At 43.4% G+C, this 21,677-nt stretch overlaps 1 protein-coding gene across 6 annotated transcripts in view; it reads right to left on the bottom strand.

Annotated features, from left to right (window-relative positions):
• Nucleotides 1-21,677, bottom strand: part of LOC138526332 (interleukin-1 receptor type 1-like) — a 309,422-nt gene that overhangs the window by 54,278 nt on the left and 233,467 nt on the right. For all 6 annotated transcript variants that reach the window (XM_069636943.1, XM_069636944.1, XM_069636945.1 and 3 more), the window contains 2 exons: nucleotides 21,360-21,486; nucleotides 21,056-21,201 (listed from right to left, as the gene is read on the bottom strand). In XM_069636943.1, coding sequence (XP_069493044.1) covers nucleotides 21,056-21,201; nucleotides 21,360-21,486 — 273 coding nt within the window. The remainder of the gene's footprint in view (nucleotides 1-21,055; nucleotides 21,202-21,359; nucleotides 21,487-21,677) is intronic.

Below are 21,677 nucleotides of genomic sequence, written 5' to 3' on the forward strand. Positions count from 1 at the left end.
CACCAGTACCCTCACAGCCATTACCAATTATTGAAGTACCCATCTCTAGAATTGGCATGGCCATTGTAGGACCCCTGGAAACATGTAAGCTAGGGAACAAGTACATACTGGTAATACTAGACTATGCCACACTGTATCGGGAAGCCTTCCCCCTTAGGGCGAATACCACCCAGCAAGCCCAGAAACACCTACTTTCCTTCTTAGAGTAGGGTTTCCCCAAGAAATTTAAATAGATCAGGGCTCTACCTTCATGAGAAACCTCATGGTGGAAGTGAAACAGCTATTACATATAACCATCTTAAGAACGTCAGTCTCACCCACAGGCAGATGGCCTTGTAGAAACGTTTACCTTAAAAACAATATTGCATAAACTAGTGGAAAAAGAACAAAGAAATTGTGATCAGATTGTATCTTGGGCTTTATCTGCTATTAGGAACCCAACTACCCCAGGCTTCTACATGATTCTTCCAATTTGAATTGCTCTACAGACGAGAACCCTGAGATATCCTCGATAGGTAGAGACCTGGGAAGAAAGAGGAAGCCCCAATCCCCCTCTCCCAAACTGCCTTAAACACATGACAATAGTAAGATCTTTAGTTCAAACCCATATGGCCAAAGCACAAGAACAGCAGAAAACCTCATAATTAGAAAGTTATCATAAGATATTTTGCGGTAGGACAAAAGGTGTTGGTATTATTACCAACCTCCGAGAAACTAATGTCCAAATGGCATGGGCCTTATGAGGTATTAGAAAAAACTGCTGATTAAAGACACAGATGGGCCACATTAACCTTTTAAAAGAGTGTAAAGACTAGCCTACAGAATCTAATACTACTACGCTGTCTGGTTTACTAACAGAGAACTTTGATAGAAAGCTGCTTATACCTCCAAAACTTAACATTAACCAGAAACAAGATCTGTGTGACTTACTTGTACAATTTCCCAAAGTATTCAAAGAAGAACCAGGTAGAATGAAAGGAATTTACCACCACATCTGCACTCCTGAGGGCAAAGTGGTACACCTAAAACCTTATAACTACCCGAAAGCATGGAAAGAGACCATCATCCAGGAGGTTAAGGAAATGCTTGACGCTAATATTATTGCACCATCCAACAGCCCCTGATCTTCCCCAATCGTGTTAAGAGCCAAACAAGATGGCAGTTGGAGATTTTGTATTGATTTTAGGAAAGTCAATGGCATATCTGCATTTGATGGTTTCCCAATGCCCCATATTGATGATCTCATCGATAGGCTGCATTGCAGCCTATCTGTCCATGTTACCAAAGGGCATTGACAGGTTCCACCTTACAGCCGTGGTAAAGAAAAAAACTGCCTGGTTAAAAAAAAAAAAAAAACCTGCCTTCGCCACACCTTTAGGTCTATTTATTCTACTTTAAAGTCCTCCCATTTGGTTTACATGGGAGCCCCTGCAACATTCCAGTGGTTAATGGATACAATTTTACAACCCTATTCTGCGTTCTGCAGGGCAGGATATTGTAATACACAGTAGGACCTGGGAAGATAATTTGTTTTATCTGGACAGTCAAACAAGCCTTGAGAGCAGCAGTGTTAACCGCTAATCCTAGGACATTTAAGTTGGCCGATTCTGCAGTAAAGTACCTAGGGTTCTTTGTGGGAAATGGCATGGTACAGCTACAGCAAGAAACGATTAAAGCAATCCTACCCTAGAACAAAAAAGATCCTGGGTCCTTCTTAGGACTTATGGGCTATTATCGCAAGTTTCTCCCCAATTTTTACAAGTAAAAGCACTAGAATTACTGATTAATTGAAAAACGGAGAACCCCAGAAGATCAGGTGGAATGAAGAACAGAAATGCTACACAACACTAAAGGAAACCCCCTGTCAAAGCCCCATCTTAAAAGTGGCTGATTTTTCTAAGGAATTTATCCTTCAAATAAATGCATCTCTAATGGCATTAGCAGCTGTCCTTTCACAAGACCATGACGGTCTGGAACGCCAAATACTCTACATCAGTAGAAAACCTTTCCCTAAAGAGAAAAATGACCCCATCATAGAATTGGAACACCTTGTTATTAAATGGGATATTGTGCACCAGAAATACTATCAGTTAGGGCGGGAGTTTAAACTCATCACAGATCATTAACCTTTACAAATGCTAGGGTTATGCAGTGGGTTCCTGGATCTTCAACCATATTGTTTCAATGTGGAACACCGTAAAGGTTGAGAGAAAGGCAATGTCGACTTCCTTTCTCAGTTCCCCTGTGAAACAAAGATCCAACCGCATACGGCAAGAGTATGTGGGGAATCTGAGTGTCTGCTCACATCGTCCCCCGATACATCTTCACCCCAGGTGGCCAGGGAAAGGTCATCACTATCAGATCTTGACTCTGGGGTGAATATGCGAGGGAGGATCACATGGGTGGAGGAGAGGAGGTACCCTTAGATGACACATGGTATTCCCCTTTTTCCTCAAGAAATGTCCCCTCTATGTCCCAGATCTTTGTGGGCTATTGTGGGTCAGATCTCCATTTCCCCATTGACATTCATTCATGCAGACACCACTTTGTAACTGAGATGTGAAAAAAGCAACAACAAGAGACCAAGACTTTAGAGCCAACAATGTGCGGTCTAGTAGTCGGAGAAATAATTATCTCTACCAAATCTCGCTGGGAAGCTGTGGAGAGGGAAGAGCCAGTGCTGGTGTGGTGGAGCAAGGAGGCTTACCGACGAGCGCCACGGACAGAAAGCAGCAGGAATGCCGAGAGCAGAGGAGAAGCTCTGGGGCAATTGCAGGTGCAGGCAGCAGGATGAGGTTTACCAGAGCCCTCACCCAAAACTCTGGGAGAAGGTGTCTGTGGAAGCCAGAGGAAGCAAACGCAAAGCAGAATACACCATAGCAGGTGCTGCGGTTCATCGAGAGAGAAACCAAAGGCGCCAGGAGAGACCAGCGAGTCCTGTGAACTGGGAAAGGGACACCGGGATATAGTGGAGATAGGCTGTGGATGAAAAGAACAGCAAGTGAGTGAAAGGCTGAAGCAAAGTAAAGATGCAAATGGTATTTCACGTATAACCAAGCAATGTTTGAATACCGTTCCGAATGAAATTACATTTCACGTATAAACAAGCACGTTTTGAATACTGAATGAAAGCAGTTGTGTGGAAACTCATGAAAATACAGAAACTGAACTTTGAGGGGAACAAGCATTGACAGAGCCATATGAACTGTATCACAGAAGTATATTTTTCAAGAGAAACTGAACTTTGAGATAATTGGCATTGGACAGACCCGTACCAACTATAGTACAGAGGTGAGTGTTTCGAGAGAAACGAGTACTGACAAGAGCCAAGTGCAACAGTGATTAATGGCAAACGTGTGTTTTGAGAGAAACAAGTATTGGCAAGGGCCACAAGACTATGGGAAAGTGTCAATTTCATATTGTCCAGCAAGAAAAGGTAGTATCAAGAGGACGTGAAATAATCCTGAACTACATTACACTATAAAGCTGAAATAGTGGCAACTTGCCGGTGAAGGAGAAACCAGTTAGGTGTATTGGTTGCGTGACCTGTAATGGAGTGACCATTTGGTCCAACTGAGGAAACCAATCACGAGAAAGCCAATTGAAATAACTGCAACAGAGCTTATGGGTGAATCTGAAGGAAACCCATTGTGAACTGGAACTGAGGATTTGAACTTCGTGAAATTGTTCAAAAACGTTAAGCCTTTCAGAAGGGAGACACCCTCCCCCCTTCATCCCCTTTGGGCTTTGTGAACTATCTGGAAGCTTTGGAGAATGGAAGGCTCTTGGTGTTTTGTGAACTATTTAGAAGTATTGGAAAAGAGACCCCTTTTTTCGGAGACTTTGAGAACCATCTTGAATCGTGATTAAGGGAGGACCTTTGCAACGCAGAGCTGGAAGAAGCTTTGAACTATATGAACAATTAGGATTTTGAAGACGACATCCCAACACATTGTATACAAATAGATGCTAGGACAAGTATAGGTGTTGACAGACATTTACTTTGGACATCCTGACAGGCAATCTTTAGTTTCGTTTAGGTAGGGAAATACCACCTTAGTATAGGGCCTTTTTCCAGGCCTTTTTTGATTTAATAAAAGTATAAAGAAAAAACTAATTCTGTTGTCTGTGTCCATCTAATGATGCCTTCACAGTGCCCATTGACATAGAATGTATCCCCTTTCATAGGATGCAGCACTGAGGTGGTTTAATCATCCTGTGTGGTTACAAATATTCCAATGGCTTGTCCAACCTGTATACAAAGGAGGAATAAAGTGGTATTGTTATTACTACACCGTCACTGCATTTTTTTAGTCTTATGCCCACCCAGGCCACTCTTTAGCCCCCAATATTTCCATATTCAATGCCTTGGCACCCGCAAGTGTTACCACACAAGGGGGTGGATGCTGTGGATATGTAGGAAGTTTGATTTCGGATGGATTTTTTACAGCAAGTTGTCTTTCTGAACTTGTGTGCATTATCTGTGGTGCATACAACTAAGACATCTCAGCAGACGTATCTGGTTGCTTACAATTATTAATATTCACATATTGGGATTACACTAGCTCCATATTCAGTTTGGCCCAGAACAGCGTTTCCATCTCTTCTACCAATATATTGGCTTAAAGTATTAGTAATATTTGATTGCATAGTCATGGCCTAAATATTTAAATGATGCACTTCGAGTCTGTTGAGGATGAGGCTTTCTATCTAAAGTAATCACTCCACAACATTGTTCATAATGCTTTCAAATGTATTTAGAGTTTTACCAGTATTACTTTTTAAGGGCCTCTCCATAGAAGCAATGTTGATGCTGTGGATAGGGCTAATGGTTGGCACACATGTTCAGGTCATGGTGCCAGTTTTTCCTGATTCTTCGAAATGCCACGCTCTACCGGAGACCCCTTGAATGTTCTCATCTCCTCAGACATCCCCCCTCTCTAACCTGCTCATCACTCCTCTTGTGCTGACCACTTTCTCCTTTTCTCTCACCCGAAACTCTGTCCTTCAAGAAACACCCAGCACTGAAACCTACCTTCTCTGTCATTCAGCCCATGAAAAAATGTGTCAGTGGGTGCATTTGCCTCTACGTTTTCTGCTCCTACTCCTGCGGTTGACTCACACTCTGACCCAGCCCTGAGACAGGCATGATATCAAGAGACGGACACAAACTCATGGGTTTGTTTGAAAACATCGATTTACCAAGGTTCCTGGGTTGGTGTAATGCCTGGCTGGACCCTACTCTAAAGGGGTAATTCCCTTAATTGATGTTTCTAATGGCTGTCATCTAACAGTCCAAATAAAAAGTATGTGTGTCTAAACCTATTCTTGCCCTCACTCTACAAAAATGTGATAGGAAGTCTTTTCAAAACAAGAAAAGTAGTGGTTCAACAAAAAGAGGAAACCACAATTTGTTTCAGGTGGTGGTCTCACCGAGTGCTGTTAGGTAAATGTCACACACAAGCTCAATCAACAGAGCTGGTTTCAAGACATTCTCTACAGGCCCCTTGTAGTTAGTCCAACTACCTTCAGTGTCCTAAATTCATTGAGGTTCCCTTCTCCAAGCTTCACCTTATTCAAAACTTCAAAAACACCAGAGAATAATTGTAAAGCAGTTCCTTTTGTAAGCTTCTTGGGTTCCCTTCCCAACGCTTCAATCCTTTCAACAGTACAACTAAAACTACCAAGTCTTCAACTTGGTTGGGCCTCTATGGGTTCCCTTCCCCAAAGCTCAGGCCTCTTTCCAACTTTTAATTACAAAGTCACGGTCATCAGGATGCCTTATTTGACAGGCCTCAGGGTTCCTGTCTCCCAAGCTTTAGGCCTCTTCCATCTTTCAAACACATAATATAACATTTCACAGTTCTTTCTTGATTTCACGGGTCACCCTTCCCCAGATTTGGGCCCCTCTAATCCACAAGACAAAATCTGATTGTTATTATGTAGATTTTCCTTATTGATCATCTTTTCCACATACCATCCTTTCTTGGGTAGAGTCAGAGTCTTTTGAAAAGGTCAGGCTCTTAGCTTTCCCTGGGCGTGACCACTCTGACCCTTTCTTCCCGTTTTCTTATTCTTTCCTTTCCATGTACACTTGCACCATTTATTCTTGCTCTTATCGTGCCCCAGGCACCTGCTATTTGCTCTGTGCTACCTTGCACCTTCCTTTTCCTCATTAGCATGCGCCTGCCACCTTTTGTCACCTTTCCTTGTCCTCCCACTACCCCTCGTTACAGGCCACTCACACCCTTGGGCTGCTTTCCTCATGTTCTGCTCTGTATGGGTCTTTTGCTAGCTTTCTGCTCCAATCTGCTTTTTAACGTTCCACTTTACTTTCGTTCTCAGCTGTGCAGTCAACATTTTATGCTTACTGCTTTACTCTGGCTTTCTGCTGCACTTCCGCTTTCATACTTCTTTGCACCTTGCACTTTCGTGCTGCTTTTACTATCGGTGTCTTTCACCTGCTCTGCTCTCATCCAAACGCATGCTCCAGAGTTTCTCACATTCTGCATGAAACTCACCAGGCAGCATCGCATTGCTAGGCGATCCTTCCAGGAATTGCAGGGTCTTACCACCTGCCCCTCGGTCAGCCTTTGGGTCAGCCCTGGTCCCAAGGGAGCAAACACTCTCCTGAACCTGGCCGGCAGAATGCAGTCCCTCCTCTCCCTCCCCTCCTCCCCTCTTCCCCTCCTCCTCCTCCTCCTCCTCCTCCTCCTCCTCCTCCTCCTCCTCCTCCTCCTCCTCCTCCTCCTCCTTCCCTCCTGGGCTCAGGAGGATTGCTCAGGGGCAACGTGCTCACCTTGGAAGCAAAACAGAGCAACACAAGTTTGATCCCCAGGTCCGCACTTAGAAACCTCTGGGTAGTAAGCGCATTATCAATAACCTATCATATCAAACCAGACTGGACTGCATTCCCAGCTTGCTTGCATATGTGTGCATGACCACACCTTTTATAGTGAACCAATCTGTCAAGTGGAATCTGGTGTGAATATTTACTATTGAGTGCCTGACCCTGCATGACTTATTGCGACAACATTCTTTGTAGAGTAGGTTCCCCTTATTCCCCCCTACCCCCCCCCATGTTATTCCTATGGGTAATGTTTACTAATCTTAGAGGCCTCCATCCTTGTCTCAGTATTTGTTGGAAATGGGGAGCAGGAGATTGGGTGAGATGGTAAATATCCCCTTGAAGTTGGGGGAAAGTTTAAACAGGTAACAGAATTTAGGTTGAGTTCTGATCATCCTATCATGGTATTACCAGGGGGTATAAGGAAATCTCCCGATCTGTTCTTACCCACAGAAGGAAGTTGTTCCCTTCTTTAGGTCTGCCAATGACTTGGGTTTATGGGGTTCTAGGTGGTTTTCCATATGATTAGGAGACGACAAATACACCTTGTTCTCAGTGCTCTAATCCTGTGTTACTTGCATCTTCCTCCACCTCCCTCGTGTAATCCGCTCCTTCCCTTCTCCCTCTGGGGTCATGATAGATAGGAGATCGAAGGATCTTGCTACCTGGATTTGGGTTATTGGAATCAAGATATCCCAAGAAGGAATATGGCACTGCTCCCTCCACCACTGTTCGGTTAGAATACTGCATCTCTCCAAGGGTATTCTCCGGAGGACAGCTCTGGCCTCACCTACTCAGGAGATCCACCCTCGCTTGTCCACCCCAGGGTTGGGATTCAAAAGCGATGGCACTCCCCTGGACAACTGAATAGTGGCTTCTCGCGGTCTACATGGGAGAATATCCCTAGGTTTCTTACACCTCTCTAACCTACACCTTTCTATCCCCAACACGCTGGACATCCTTGCCCCTGTCATGAGAGTCTGTCTGAAGCCTACCTCCAAGTGCACCGCTTGGTAGGACTCCGACCTCGTCGCCCTGAAACACAAATGCAGGGTGGCTGAAACCAGGTGGAGGGCTTCCGGGGCATCCCCTGACAAACTGGCTTGCCGCCTGCTCCAAAGGCAATACATACTCTGTGCTGCCCAAGAAGAGAGCCCACATCTGAGCCTACATCTCTGCAGCATCTAACAGCCAAACTCTTTAAAATCTGCAAGGAGCTGGCCAATCCTCCTGCAGTCTCCATCTCTTATGTTCCCTCCCAGGCCCTCCGTCTGAACGGCTCTGGCTTCTCACTTCACCACTAAAACTGAGGACAAACTGTCCTTGCCCTCCACTACCTCCCTCAGCCCCCACCCCCCCCCCAACACACCCCTCTGGACACCTCTCCTCCTCCTGCTGCTCCTCCTCCTCCTCCTCCTCCTCCTCGTTGTTGACACCCGGCGATGTTTCTAGACAAGTCTGATCTATGAAGGTGTCATCCAAACAGGTGCTCCCCCGCTCCTCCAGAAAAGACCACATTGACACCCTTGCTATAGCATTGGGCAATGTGTGCAATCACTCAATTGCCACTGGATCATTCCCCTCTCCCCTTAAGCACTCCTCCTTAAAAAGCCTTCTGCTGATCCTACCTGTCCGGCATACTATTGCTCGATCTCCATCACTCCTTTCCTTGCCAAACTCCTGGAAAAGCTAACCATCTCCCAGCTTACTCCCCACACTGAATCTGTTGTCTCCATGACCATCAGTCTAGCTTCACAGCAGCAAGAGTCATGGAAACTGCTCTCCTAAAAACCCAAGAAAATCTGCTCTTTAATCTTGATACCATCCTTCCTTTTGTCCTCATTCTCCACATTTCCCCTGCTTTTGACACAGTCAATCATGCCATCCTGATCAATGAACTCTGAGAACCTGGGCATCACGGATCAGGCCCTGGTGTGGTCAACCAATAACCTCCTGGACCGACCCTCCCAGGTCCATCTTGGGTCCTTTCTGTCAACCACCTCTCTCACATGTGGTGTTCCCCAGGGGTCCATCCTCTCGCCCTGGCTATTCAATTACTACTTGGCCCCTTTGGCCAGCCTGATCTCTACTTCTCCTCCAACCTTTAGTGTTATGGGGATGAATCTGCTCTCTTTCAGGCTCCCCTCAGCCTCCTCTCTCGCTCATTCCAAACTGTCTAGCCGCAATTCAGGATTGGTGCGCCTCAATGATCTCTGCCTTAATGCCAGTAAAATGGGGATCCTGCTCATTGGGACCTCTGGTCCCACTCTCCCCTCTCACTCTGGCCGCGCTCCTTGGTCCCTCTTCCATCGCCTTCCTGTGAGGGAAGAAACCTTGCCGTCATCTTTGACTCCATACTCTCCTTCGCGGCTCACATTTCAGACCTTGCCAAGAAGGCCCACTTCCAGCTGCACCTCCTGAGAGGTATTCTTCCTTTTCTCACTTTTCCCCAGAAGCTCCCTGTCGCAGACTACTGCAACAGCCTCTTTCGCAATCTGCCTTCCTCTACTCTCTCTGCAACTAATCCAGAACATGATTGCGAGACTTAACCTGGTCTTCAAGCTCAGGGACTCTTCAGCCCTGAAATCCTTGCGGTGGCTGCAAGGATCAAGTTCATGACACTATCGTCCACAAGACTTTCTGGGGCCGCACTTCATCCAACTCTCCCAAAATATCTTCCTTCTCGAGTCCTTTGCTCAGCTATCTCCAACTCGGAGGGTCAGACATTTCTCTGGCAGAGAGTGGGGGGGTAGATCTCTTTTCTGCAGGTTCCTCCCTCGGGAACGGCCTCTCTGCCCCTCTCAAACTTGTTCCTGACCACCTGAAGTTCTGGAAGCAGCTCAAGAACCTCCTTTACTACTCTGCTTTCCCTTTCTCTCTCCCCTGCTGACCTATCCGTCAACCGTGTGGACTGCTTGCTTGGTACCGCCCCCCCCCCGGTCTCATTTGGTCCCAGGCTCCTCCATGATCAGTCTGCCCTGCACTGTCTCCGGGCCTACTGCATATTTAGGGGCTGTAACTAACCTCTACAGCCCACTGCCTCATTGCACTTACCCGGAGCCACGCTGCCCTGGCTGCAGTTACTCAGAGCAATCCTGCCCCGATTGCACTTCTCTCCCTGGCACTGCCCCCTCCCCACCACCCGTGTCTTCCTCTCTGCACTTTGCATTACTTGCACGATCTCAATGGCACAAGGCCTAGTAAGATCGTTTGTCTTCTCCCTCCGTCGTCCCTGCCTTGTCACGCCTACACTACACTTGTGTACAGGTGCATTATAAATTACTACATATCATAAGCCTTCCTCAAAATGTCAGCTTTCTAATTGCTCTCATTAGCATACTCTTATTCCCTTATGTCTACTACTCCTCTGACTGCCCCATCAGAAAAGGGCCCACATATTGGTACTCTTCTTTCAACATGTTTGATAATCGTTTTTCAGGGTCAATTATTTTACCTTACTTCACATTCCCCACAGTCAATGAAACTCTGGTGTAAATGTGGGATTTAAGATTAATAGTTCTAGTGAAGGTTCGTAGCCTCAACCTTTAATGCTGATGCTGCTCTATCCTCGGGTATTGTATTAGCTTGTTCCATAACGTCTTTTTAGCTCTTGTTGGAGAAGAAGTTGATCAAGGCCAAAAAGAAAAAAATAAAAGGTTTACCTTCTATTCATCCCAGCGTACTTCCACATCCTGAACCTCAACATATTTCTCCTCAAATTCTGACATGCAACCAAAGATTTTAAAAATCCTTGCAACTCCCATTACATATAAAATAACATTCTTTCATATTCATTATGCAGCTCATTCTTTTCCGGTAGTTGGTATGTTGCATGTTTGCACACTTCCAATAGTGTGCTATAATTAACCTAGCCAGAGAGCCTAAAGTTAACACATTTTATTTAGTATTTTCGGTTTAGATGGGGCATTCGCTAAGCATTTGCCTAATTTCCTTCCACCATCCATTATTCCCATGATAACACATGATGGATCCATGAGCAGGTTTATTTAAAAAAAAGACTGGCAACATTCGCAACAAAGGGCACTTTTAGGCATTTCAAAAACATACAAGGCTAAGAGGCTCCTTTCTTGAAACCACATGCATGGGCGATCATACCCAAAAACATCCCAATCACAGCAGGTGTACAATATATTGGATCTTTCTTAATTTGTTCGGTAAGGCACATTGTGACAACTTGCAAATTCAGACCTCAGGGCCTAGGATCTGGGATTCTCACCACCATTGCACTAGTATTGCAAATATATCTTGTGCTGAATTTTCACCCAGCTCTCTATAGGCTAAGGAGGTACATTTATTTGCCATCAGCATTTCCCATAACATTTCCAATATCTCCTTTAAGATTTATTTTCTCCCAAAAATTCCTGCAAAGGGCCATATAAGGGAATCCTGCAGCTTGGCTCCATGTGAGGTGGTGTCAGAACAGAGACTGTATATCTAGTATAGAATAAAAGCTGCAAAGGGCTGTTGTGGTGCTGGTGTTTTTTTCGGGGGGTGTCCCCAGCTAAGGGCGAAGTGAGCAGGTGGCCACAGCTGCATAGAGAAATTACGTAACTGATTCATGAAGACCTAGGCGTGTGCAAAACAGACGCAAACTACCAGAAAGGGCTGTTGTGAGGCCGGTGGGATCCATTACAACACCCAGGAGTCCATGAAGCAGCCATGGAATGTCAGAAAAGGCTTGTTAGGGAGTCCGGCACCTTGGTGCCATGTGAAAAGGCGGTTCCCAGAGCCCCAGCTGCGAAAGTGTGCACATCCGGGATTCATCCCACAAAGAGTCAGAAAGGGATGTAGTGAGGCTGTTTGGAGGTGGTGGAACAAGGAGGCCCCCAGTCACAGCTGCAACTGTAACAGATTGGAACATTGTACAGTCTAGCAGAGTGTACTCTAGCTAAAGCCAACATTTAACTCACAATGTGATCATTGTTATTATGCCATTGTTAAGGAGTAGGACATTGACTGGCAGATTTGTTTACTCCAATGGCTGTCTACAGAGGTTTGCAAATATCGTACGACGTCCTTTCATCGCTGGATTTTTCAAAGCCTGCCGCTTCAACGTGCACTAATGTTCATCAGATTTTTTAGGGGGCTGGGGAGAAGGGCAGGTAAGGGTTTGGGGGTCAGAGGATAGTTAAAATAGGTGGCAGAAGGAGGGTTTGGGGGACCCCCAAAAACTTTTATTCGATGAACATTTCCACGTTTAAATGCCAGGCTTTGAAAATTCTGGCGATGAAATGACATGGAACCTGCAAGTGATTACAAATTAATTATTTTGTGCTGCAAATAACCCAAAAAGTTTCAACACCTGAATGACATTGTTTTGTCCTGCGTAATGTAGGACTCGGTATGAATCGCAGTTGCAAATAGCAATTTGTTAAATAATCGTACACCTTAAAAGATGATCCAACATGAAGGATAGGATCAACCCGCATCAGTTTAGATCAGCTCCTCCAATGTTAGAACCAGTCATGGATACCCAGACGATGAGCCCATTGCTATACTAAAATGATTTTGAGAGACATGTTAATATTATTTATCTTATTAACAAGTTGTGCACTAATATGAATGAGCATGTTGCAGAATTCCTCGTTTGAGAAGGAACAAAGGAGTTCAAATGGAAGCTTCTTACTCTTTTGAAGAGCGAGTTGTTGCTACGGCAGATTGGATTACAAAAACTATTGGAAGGAAAGAAACTTGCTTTTGAGGCTGATAAATGGGACATTTTATTCCAAGCAATATCCAGCAAAAAAGGTCTTCTGGAAAATGGTTTACTCTGATTACTCCATCTTTGCATTTCTCCTTTGAATGAACTTGTAGGAAGAGGGCACACTGCTTAGTGTTCAGGATAATAAGGGGCATTGCTTGATTGCAGGTATACCATCAATAGTCTGATTAGAGCCAATTTCACTTAATTTCTAGAAAAGCAGCTGTAGAGGCGCAAAAGGGAAGTAATGCACCATGCCCAAACAAAATACCAGAGCATATATTTAAGGATGAATCATGGTCTGAGCACTGTACCTTCCTCTACTGTTTAATGCGATCATGGCCTGCTGTTCTAAAGTCTTGGTGTAATGCTGAAAAACGCTCCCAATATAAAAATGGGGATTGAGGAGACTTGGTAAATTGTAGGCTACTTCACTGATTGACCTGATGGGAAAGGTGTATGGCAAGGTTTGGTTAAATATGCTCGAAACAAGGGTTAGGGAATACAAGATTTTAAGTATGTGGCAAGTGGGATTTCAAATGAATCCAAGAATTGATGCTCATTCTTTTGGACTTGTATTGACCCATAAATCTGTTTCAGTACAGCAAGAATGTGTACATTTACTGTTCTTGGCTGTTAATGCTGATTGACAGTTTTCCTAGAGTAGCAGTAGTAGAGTTGTGGTAGTGCCTCATGACCCATTAACTGGTTTGATGGATCTGCACACAGACAATATGCCCTGTGCAAGAGTTGGCCGATGCGATCTCTAGTGTCTGTGCAATGACCCTATGTTGAATGAACAAACAAATAAGTAGTCTAAATGCTGCCAATGTTGTTGGAATTTTGAAATTATTAGCAGGCCTGAACAAATCAAGTTCTGTGAATCTTCCTGGACAGGTCTGAAGATTACCAGTAGTAAAAACAAACTGATTGGTGTTAAAACCCAATAATCCGAATGTATGTCAGTTTAAACGTGTCATTGACAATGTGGTATTTGAAGAGGTGGATCACTAGGATTTAGATTTCAGGTTTCATCATACTGGGAATTGTGTGCAGCACAAACAAAAAAGGTTGGTTCCCTTGCCAGATCTAGCATGGTTACTAGATTTACATTTTCAATCAGAAATGGATCCATAAACTCAACTCTGGAAGTTTACAAGCAATACGGTGTGGACAATATATTCTGATCTTTGGCCTGTGAAAAGGGCTGTAGCATGGGAACTGGAGAAATCTTTATTTTATTAGGATGTTTCCCCTGGTGAAAAACAATTCGGAAGAAAGCCTGGAGAAATGTATTGCTAGTTCTTTGGCTCAGATGTACATTTTAACCAATCCCATCAACCTTTGAATATTCATTACAGTTGAGTATTGAGATAGGAAAATCAAATGAATTTATAACATTTGACTCATGACGGATTTAGCTGAAATTTTGCAGACCAAATTGTACTGCATCCCTCCCAGACTGAACATTTTGGGAAAGATCAGGTAACAAAATAAAGTTGTTGAGAAACAGTTTTTGCCTAGTCCCTATTCATTTTCCCAAAGACAAAAAAAAGGTCATTATAACTGAGCGCACTGTGAAAACCACTGGATGTAACTGGACCAAGTGACTGAGAATAAAACCAGAGGAATTAGAAATTCATAAACTTGATTGGGTTTAATCATTAGTCCAATACACATAGTTTTACTAGATTTTGAGGTGGAGTGTGGTTTGAAACCTTATACTTATTTGTTTATATTACATAGCTTGAGGTCTCACTAGCTATGGTCTTCATCGGTGGCCTCTGTGCGTGTTGCACCAATATCTTTCTTTTGGGCCCACTAGCCATAGCCATGGCCACTGGCCATGTGAAGCACCAAAAACTGTATATATTGACCAACCAAGGTGGTTGTTCACCGCTTATTCTTAGTGTGGGATGTATTAACTCACTTATGCTCTGCCCTGCGGCATCACTGTGTGCTGATGGGGCCAGAATTATCAAAATGGCTGCAAAACCCCTATGCGCACCACTCCTATGGAAATCACGCTTTGCAAGACGAAAAGATGGCTGCCAAATCTACCATGCATGTTGTCAGTGGTGGAAAGGAGACCTCACTGCTGAAACATGTCACTGGGCTTCACAACAATTAAAAAGGTAGAATTCATGAAAAGCAGTGTTTTGCGGAAAGGAATCCAGAATCTTGTTTTCAAATCTTTTCCTTGGTTGATGAAAATACTGAATGCCGGTCCAAAACACCATCAAACATCCAATATTCTTGCTGGGTGTACAAGTCACTTCATTCAAGAACTCATTATGAACATACAAGGTCAAGAAAAGCTGGATTTGACATCAAAACAGTCCCAGCAAAAAGGTGCCTCCATGGGAAATCTGTCAAAATCTGGGTGCAGTACCAGCGGCCGCCTGTATGACAGCTGTCAGTAGATCGCAACATAAGGATTTAAACTTGTACCATTGAAATCTGTCTGAAAAGTGACCTGTTATTGAGAGTAACCTAGGTTGTAACTATTTAAATCCCATCCCATGGTTTAGAAGCTGGAATAAGTGTTCTAGCTGCTCGTTTGAAAATTGCAAGTTTGTTTTAAACCAAGAAAAAATTTAACAAAATGACATCGAATTTAAGCTGCCTCAAAGCCACCCAACCAGTACGATAGCCTTCACCCCCCACCCCCCACATGAAGGCCAGGTAATCACACCTCTGTGAGGATTAGATCAGGGGAGGAGATCTTGGGCTGCAGGGGAAGAGGACAATGGAATTCCTCTGGATGAAAGGATATACAGAGTGTGAAGAGTCATAATCGGCCTCTACTAGAAGGAAGGGGGCAGAGATTGCTTCTGAGCTGCCAGAAGGAGAAGGAGGCGAGGGACAGACAACCATTTGTTGATTCACAAGGACAAAAAGCACATTTAAAAAAAAAACTTAATTTACTGTGTAAAATTGTGAAAAATATGTTAACCCCGGACTTGTGAACCTAATTTTTGGCTGCACATTTTAAGAGGCACCAGTACTCTGCTATGTTTGGGGAAGTAACATTGGAAATTATGGTTTTATACCAAATGTAATTATGTCAAAAGCATGAAACTACACACGCTTATGCCCCTATACATTTGCTCTGAAATTGGACCATATGTTCTGGCAAAAAAGGGCAGAATTCTGTCAAAAGCAGACCCAAGATCCTACAGCAACGGGGCTTGGAAGAGTCTCTGCTCCACAAAATATGTGATCTATATATTGTTGTAAAGACTGCACACACGTAAATATGTATTTTACCAAAAGTAGATTATGTACAAAGGGACAAGGGGAGGATTCTCTGACTCAAAACCACATCATCATGGCGACGCCCTGTTTTCTTCTCCAATCAAGGGGGAGAAGAGATTCTAGCCTATTGCCTGCCTAGGGAGTGCGCTTAAGAATTCAGCACACGCACACCTTATATACATAAATAGAGAAAGCTGAGAAAAACACAGACAGATTCACCCACTATCCTGATGCTGGTGAAGCACCCTGAAGCAGATCCATCCATGTTCCTTGCTCCCGACTCCAGAAACTTGGCAAGCAGAAAGGCCCATTCCATTAGTTGAACCATTTTCAACTAGGCCTCGAGTTTCCAAGACCAGAAAGAATCCCACAAAATCCAAGGAGAACAAAAGAAACAGCCGGGCTGTGCTGCAACTGCTTTCCTGCTAAAAGAATTATTACCACAACCAAAAGTTCCAATTCCATTGTGCTGTGCCCAGAGAACCAGGGCAGTTTAAACACAATCCTGTGCCATGCTGTGCCGATCCTGTCCAGTCCCGTCATGGGGTGACCAGGGCGCCATGCTGATTGCAGACTGAGTCCAGTCCGGTGTGCCCAGCAGTTTATTCCTGTCCAGAAATCTTAACGGACCAGAATTCCTGACAGTTCTGTTCAAAACATATCTAGTGAGTATCCATAGTATAGGACTGTGTCACTAGCATATGTACTATCCATAGTCTAGCCCCATCTAAATCCATCCTATCTTGTCTTCAGAACCTGCATTGTTAGAAATTGTTTGAATTGCCTGAACACTCTATATTACCCCTACTATCTCCTTCGGTACTAGTATTGTTAAATATCTTTGCGCTCATATATTTCATCTGAAGAAGGCAAGCTCCTCGGCAGGCAGTCGCCCGGATCCAGTGGCTCCCTGGTCCAGTGGCTGTGCTTCAGTGTGGCATTTGCTTCTTCATAGTCATCCCCTAGTGTAAAGACATCCGGTTTGTCTTTTGAAAGCGCATCCTTGTTTTCACATTATTGCGCCTATCTCAGAAAAACGACCTCCACTAAAACATCCATAGCTTTCTCAATTTCTATGATAGCAACAGAATTTCAACTTCGGCTTGAAGCTAACATCCACAGCTTTCCATAGAACCAGCATTCCAAATCCATATATTTCTCCGCAATCGCGATTACCATGCACAGAAAAGTTTGCAGCGAATTTTCGTTTTGACAAAACATTATACGAGTAAAACAGTTTTTGATTGCACCCGACCTCAATTTTAAGTTTGCACATTGCTTATTAGTGTCAAATCATTGCTAGTGTTTGTCTGCAACTATTGAAGCGGCTCCCATTAGAATTTAAACAATTTCAGTCATTTAAACCATATTAATGTTTTACCCAATCCATTCTCAGATAACTTTACAACCATTTTGACAATTTGCCAATCAGTTCTGTTTGCTGGGGGGAAATTGGGATTGACATTTTGTTGAATTCTGCATTCCTGAAACCTGTTCTCTCTCCTCCTATCTCGTTACATTGCCTGTTGGGGGCTGTAGGGGTGTGCAGGGGGAAATAGTAACCATACTGCTATTTGATCTGAACATACAAAAAGTAAAATTTCTGTGCTGAATTGTTTTGCTCATTATTACTTCTTGCTATTTAAGAGATTGCTTTATGTTACCTCACCCCATCAGTGATTATTGTATAACCATTAAACATAGTGTGATTATATTGTAACTACATAAATATTTTAACTTGCAAACCTGCCTGATTCCTGGTTCAGTGTGACCGGGGGGTGGGGGATGGTTCCTAGAGAGGGGCGTGATATAAGTGGTACATCGCTCAGAATAAAACCTTTTAGACACAAAATAAATAAGGGTTTCAGTTGTGCATTAGACGCTAGGCATCGACTTAGGTGAAGTGCCGGATTGAAATCACTTACTTTGAGAACTTAACATACAATTTATGATTAAAGGCAGGTGCTCATATTATTAATCTCAATACTTGACAGTAATGCACCAAGAAACAAATATGTTACGTTATCTTTTCATGTGCATCATTTAATCATACTCATGATTTCAAACACAGAAATGGATTACATACGCAAATTAAACAAACAGTAAAAACTTGATCAGTGATTTAACCATTCATACATTCATGTATCACTCATCTTCAGAGCGTAGCAACAAATGTTCTACAGAGAAAATCATTAATCATGAAACAAAATTCAATCGAAAATAAAGGTTGGAATATTTGAATAGTATGTGAAATGCCACTGGCCATGTCACACCATTACTATGTTACCAAGCACCCATTGCCCCCTGCCCAGTAGATGTAGGCACTGCAGATAAACCTGTTTTTTCTCCAACTCATTATTCCTGCGATGTTTTCACAGTAATAATTTCCAATAACAGAAATTCCTGTGGTAGAGTAGCTGTTTGAGCAATTATTCCCATTATCACAGGAATAATTGCTCAGATTTAAGCCTTCCATGTCCTCACAGGCACTCAACCTGTGCCCTTCGTTTTTGCAGGTCCTCTCACTCAACTGCTTCCCCCCCCCCCCAACCCTCTCCCATTAGCCCCCATTGCTTTGTGCAACATTTGTTTGCGGCGTTGGCGCTGTAATTTCCTGACTTTACTGCGGTCATCCCCAGATAAACCAAACATTTTCTAGCCGTAACTGGCTCCCCAACCCATCCCCCAACTTCACATGGGGTTTTCTTTCTCACTCGCAGCTCTTGCCTGATGTGACTGCTATTGGTATTCTATAGCTCCTATTGTCAGGTAGGGATGTAACGGTATAACGGTATACCGTTAAAGATACCGTGAACCACTTAATTGAACAATAATAACCGTCACATTGTTTATACCGGTAAACCATTTATACCGTTAAGTGTGCTTTTCAATTTGATTTGTAAAGGCTGCAGTAAGCAAGTGCTGCGCAGTCTTGGTCTTGCGCTGTTGGATGTGTCGTCTGCCAAGTAGCTTCAGTTGGAGCGGTTTTTAATGCCATCCCATAAACCACACGTGCCTGACACAAAATCAGTATGTTAGGAAGAATAAATACAGTGCCAAGAAGGAAAAGCGTTTACTTTGGTGGCTTTGGGGTTTACATATTTATTTGTATTTATATAGCGCCTTACTCCAAGGCGCTTTACAGTTTAACAAAAAGTATACACAAAACATAGAACAGTAGAAGCAAACAGTATACATGAATTAGACCAAAAAACAGTATGTACAACAATTTGCATGTGAGAAGGAGGAGAAGGGGAGGGGGATGGGGAAGAAAGGGTGAGGGAGAGAGATTAGGGAGTAAATTACAGTAGGAAGAGAGATCATAGGGAGGAAGGGGGGAGTGGCTAGAGCTGAGATGGGGGTAATAGAGGGAGAGAGAGAGAAAGAAAGGGAGAGAGAGTCAGGGTGGGAATGAAGGAGTGATTTCAAGGAGGAACGGAATGAAGAATAGGTGGGGATGGAGCGTATGAAAAGAGGCAGGGAGTTCCAGTGTAAAGGGGCAAGGAGCTGAAAGGAGCGGAAACCAGAAAAGGCACAAGGGGAAGGGGGAACAGAAAGTAAGAAGAGATCAGCGGAGCGAAGGGAGCGAGAGGGAGTGTGGAATGAGAGGAGAGATATGAGGGGCAAGGTCATGGAGAGATTTAAAGACAAGACAAAGGAAGTGAAATTTAAGTTGGGACTGGAAAGGAAGCCAGCCTAGGTTATAATGGATAATGTTTGCTAAACATATGACAATGGGGGATTTCCCTGGTTCTAAAATTGAATTTACAAATAATAAGTCACTGCGAAATTCACTCATCTCTGTGGGTATTCTCTACTGCCATACCAAAGGGTAACGTGTCTGTGATTACTCAACACCTTTTGGCCCGCAAGTAAACTAAAGGCTGTAACGTAAAGAGAGTGAGTGAGTACACAAGCGTATACTACCATCAGCCTCCATTGATCTGTGGCATTTAGGTTATCAAGATGGCAACATGTTCATCTTCACCAGTACCCAGTGGGGGAACTAAAAGCCTAAATGACCACTTAAGGGCTCCACCCCCTCTTCTCCACATGTGTGTTTGTGTTTGGTGGAAGCAAGGGGTGGCATTTCAGTGGAAAGTATGTTGAAAAGCCCAATTCTGGCCCTGGATGCCTGGTTTTGTTTGTGTTGATAAATCTGACAATTTATGACCTTTTAGAAAATATTTGTTAAGATTAGTTAACTCCACCTGCATTACCGCGATAACCATGATATACCGTCATTTAGCAAGAAGGTTATCGTACTGTCATAAAACTAATACCGTGACACCCCTATTGTCAGGCCATCTAAGCGCCGTGGTTCAAAACTATCAGTGTTCCCACAGGAGTGACTACATAAACAGAAGAGTTTTGAGTCTCTTTATGAAGCTGAAAGCGTTATTGGACTCTAAAGTCGTGAGGAATTCATTCCAAAGTTTGATGTCATCCTTTTTCCTTCTCCAAATAGCCTTTTATGTACTTTCATTTGCTGAAGGCCATGCTCACTGGTTAGTGGGCCTGAAAGATATGTATAGCGGAAAAGGCCGAAGGCCGAGGCCACCTAGTGGGTTCAAAAGAAATATATTGGGGGAACATGTACAGTGGACACAGCCTAAAAACCTCAGTTAAGGTGCAGTCAAGTTGGCCAGATTTAACGTCTTAATTTAATGTCTTATCTGTTGGTGTCTGCTTCAATCCAATCTGAAGCATACCCAAACAGAAAAGACATTCCAAAATGTCAATCCATGGGTTGCCCCTTCGTTTCCAAAAGCCCCATTCTCTTCTTATGCCCGTTGAAGTAATTTGAAAATTAGGAAAGCTTGCAAGTAAATAACAGCCTTAAGGTATCATCTGGTTGTCTTTTTTTGGAGCAGCAACATATATAAAAAGTAAAAGAAGAATGTATTGGGATGTGTGCTGGACATCAACGAGGCTCTAGTCGGTATGGGTGACACTGTATGCATGTACACTCAGTCACAGAATGTAGTCCCTCTACTCGGAAACAAGATTGCATAGGATTGTCCCTGGTGCTGTTGCGGTCTGAAGCTGGTGACAGCGTTTATGGCATAGGTTTGAAAAGAAAAAAAAAAACTAATTTTACAAATGGGATTTTTGCAGTCTAAGGTAACATATGTATACTGCAAAATTATCAAATTCAATCCAGCAGGTCAAGGAACAAATAAAAGTTTGGAGGTAAAGTGCAGGAGGTGTGGGGGGCTGAAACATACCTGGAGGGAGCAATGTAATGTACGCTTCAGCTGGAAATGGAGATTGAAGAACACAGACAAATTTGAGTCCATAATCTTCTCTTTTCACCTCTGTGATGTTGAGAATCAGCGTAGAGACTTGAGTGCCATCTGGTGCAGAGGAGTCACTGCACATAAAGTGGAGAACAGGCATAAGGTATCACTCAAAAAGAATTTTGTATTACTTGCAGAAGTTACATGCGTACATGGAAAGTTATAATGTAATACATTGCTACCATTTCTGAAGTGGAACATTGACATTCTTGGAGATTTCAGGTCTACTTACAAAGGCTTCTCAAAAAACACTCTACTGCTGTTGAAATAATATTCGGCATCCTCATTGTTAACTTCCCATGTGGTAACAAAGTTATTGCTTGTATAGGATACATTGCAGGCCAGTTCGACGGGCGATCCTGTGAATAGTCAAGATATAAAAAGGGCACTTTAAATGGCTGGAGTCATACAAATGCCATTATTTTTACATCGAGGGATAGAAAAACTAATTTAAGCAATGCATTATGTACATGAGCAGTACATACTCCATCGATTGTTGCCAACTGGAAACAAATGGATCAGCAGAAATACAAGCAGCACACACACTTAC

Source organism: Ambystoma mexicanum, chromosome 7p, assembly GCF_040938575.1.
Source record: "Ambystoma mexicanum isolate Mex_15411 chromosome 7p, UKY_AmexF1_1, whole genome shotgun sequence".
NCBI classification, from domain to species: Eukaryota; Metazoa; Chordata; class Amphibia; order Caudata; family Ambystomatidae; genus Ambystoma; species Ambystoma mexicanum.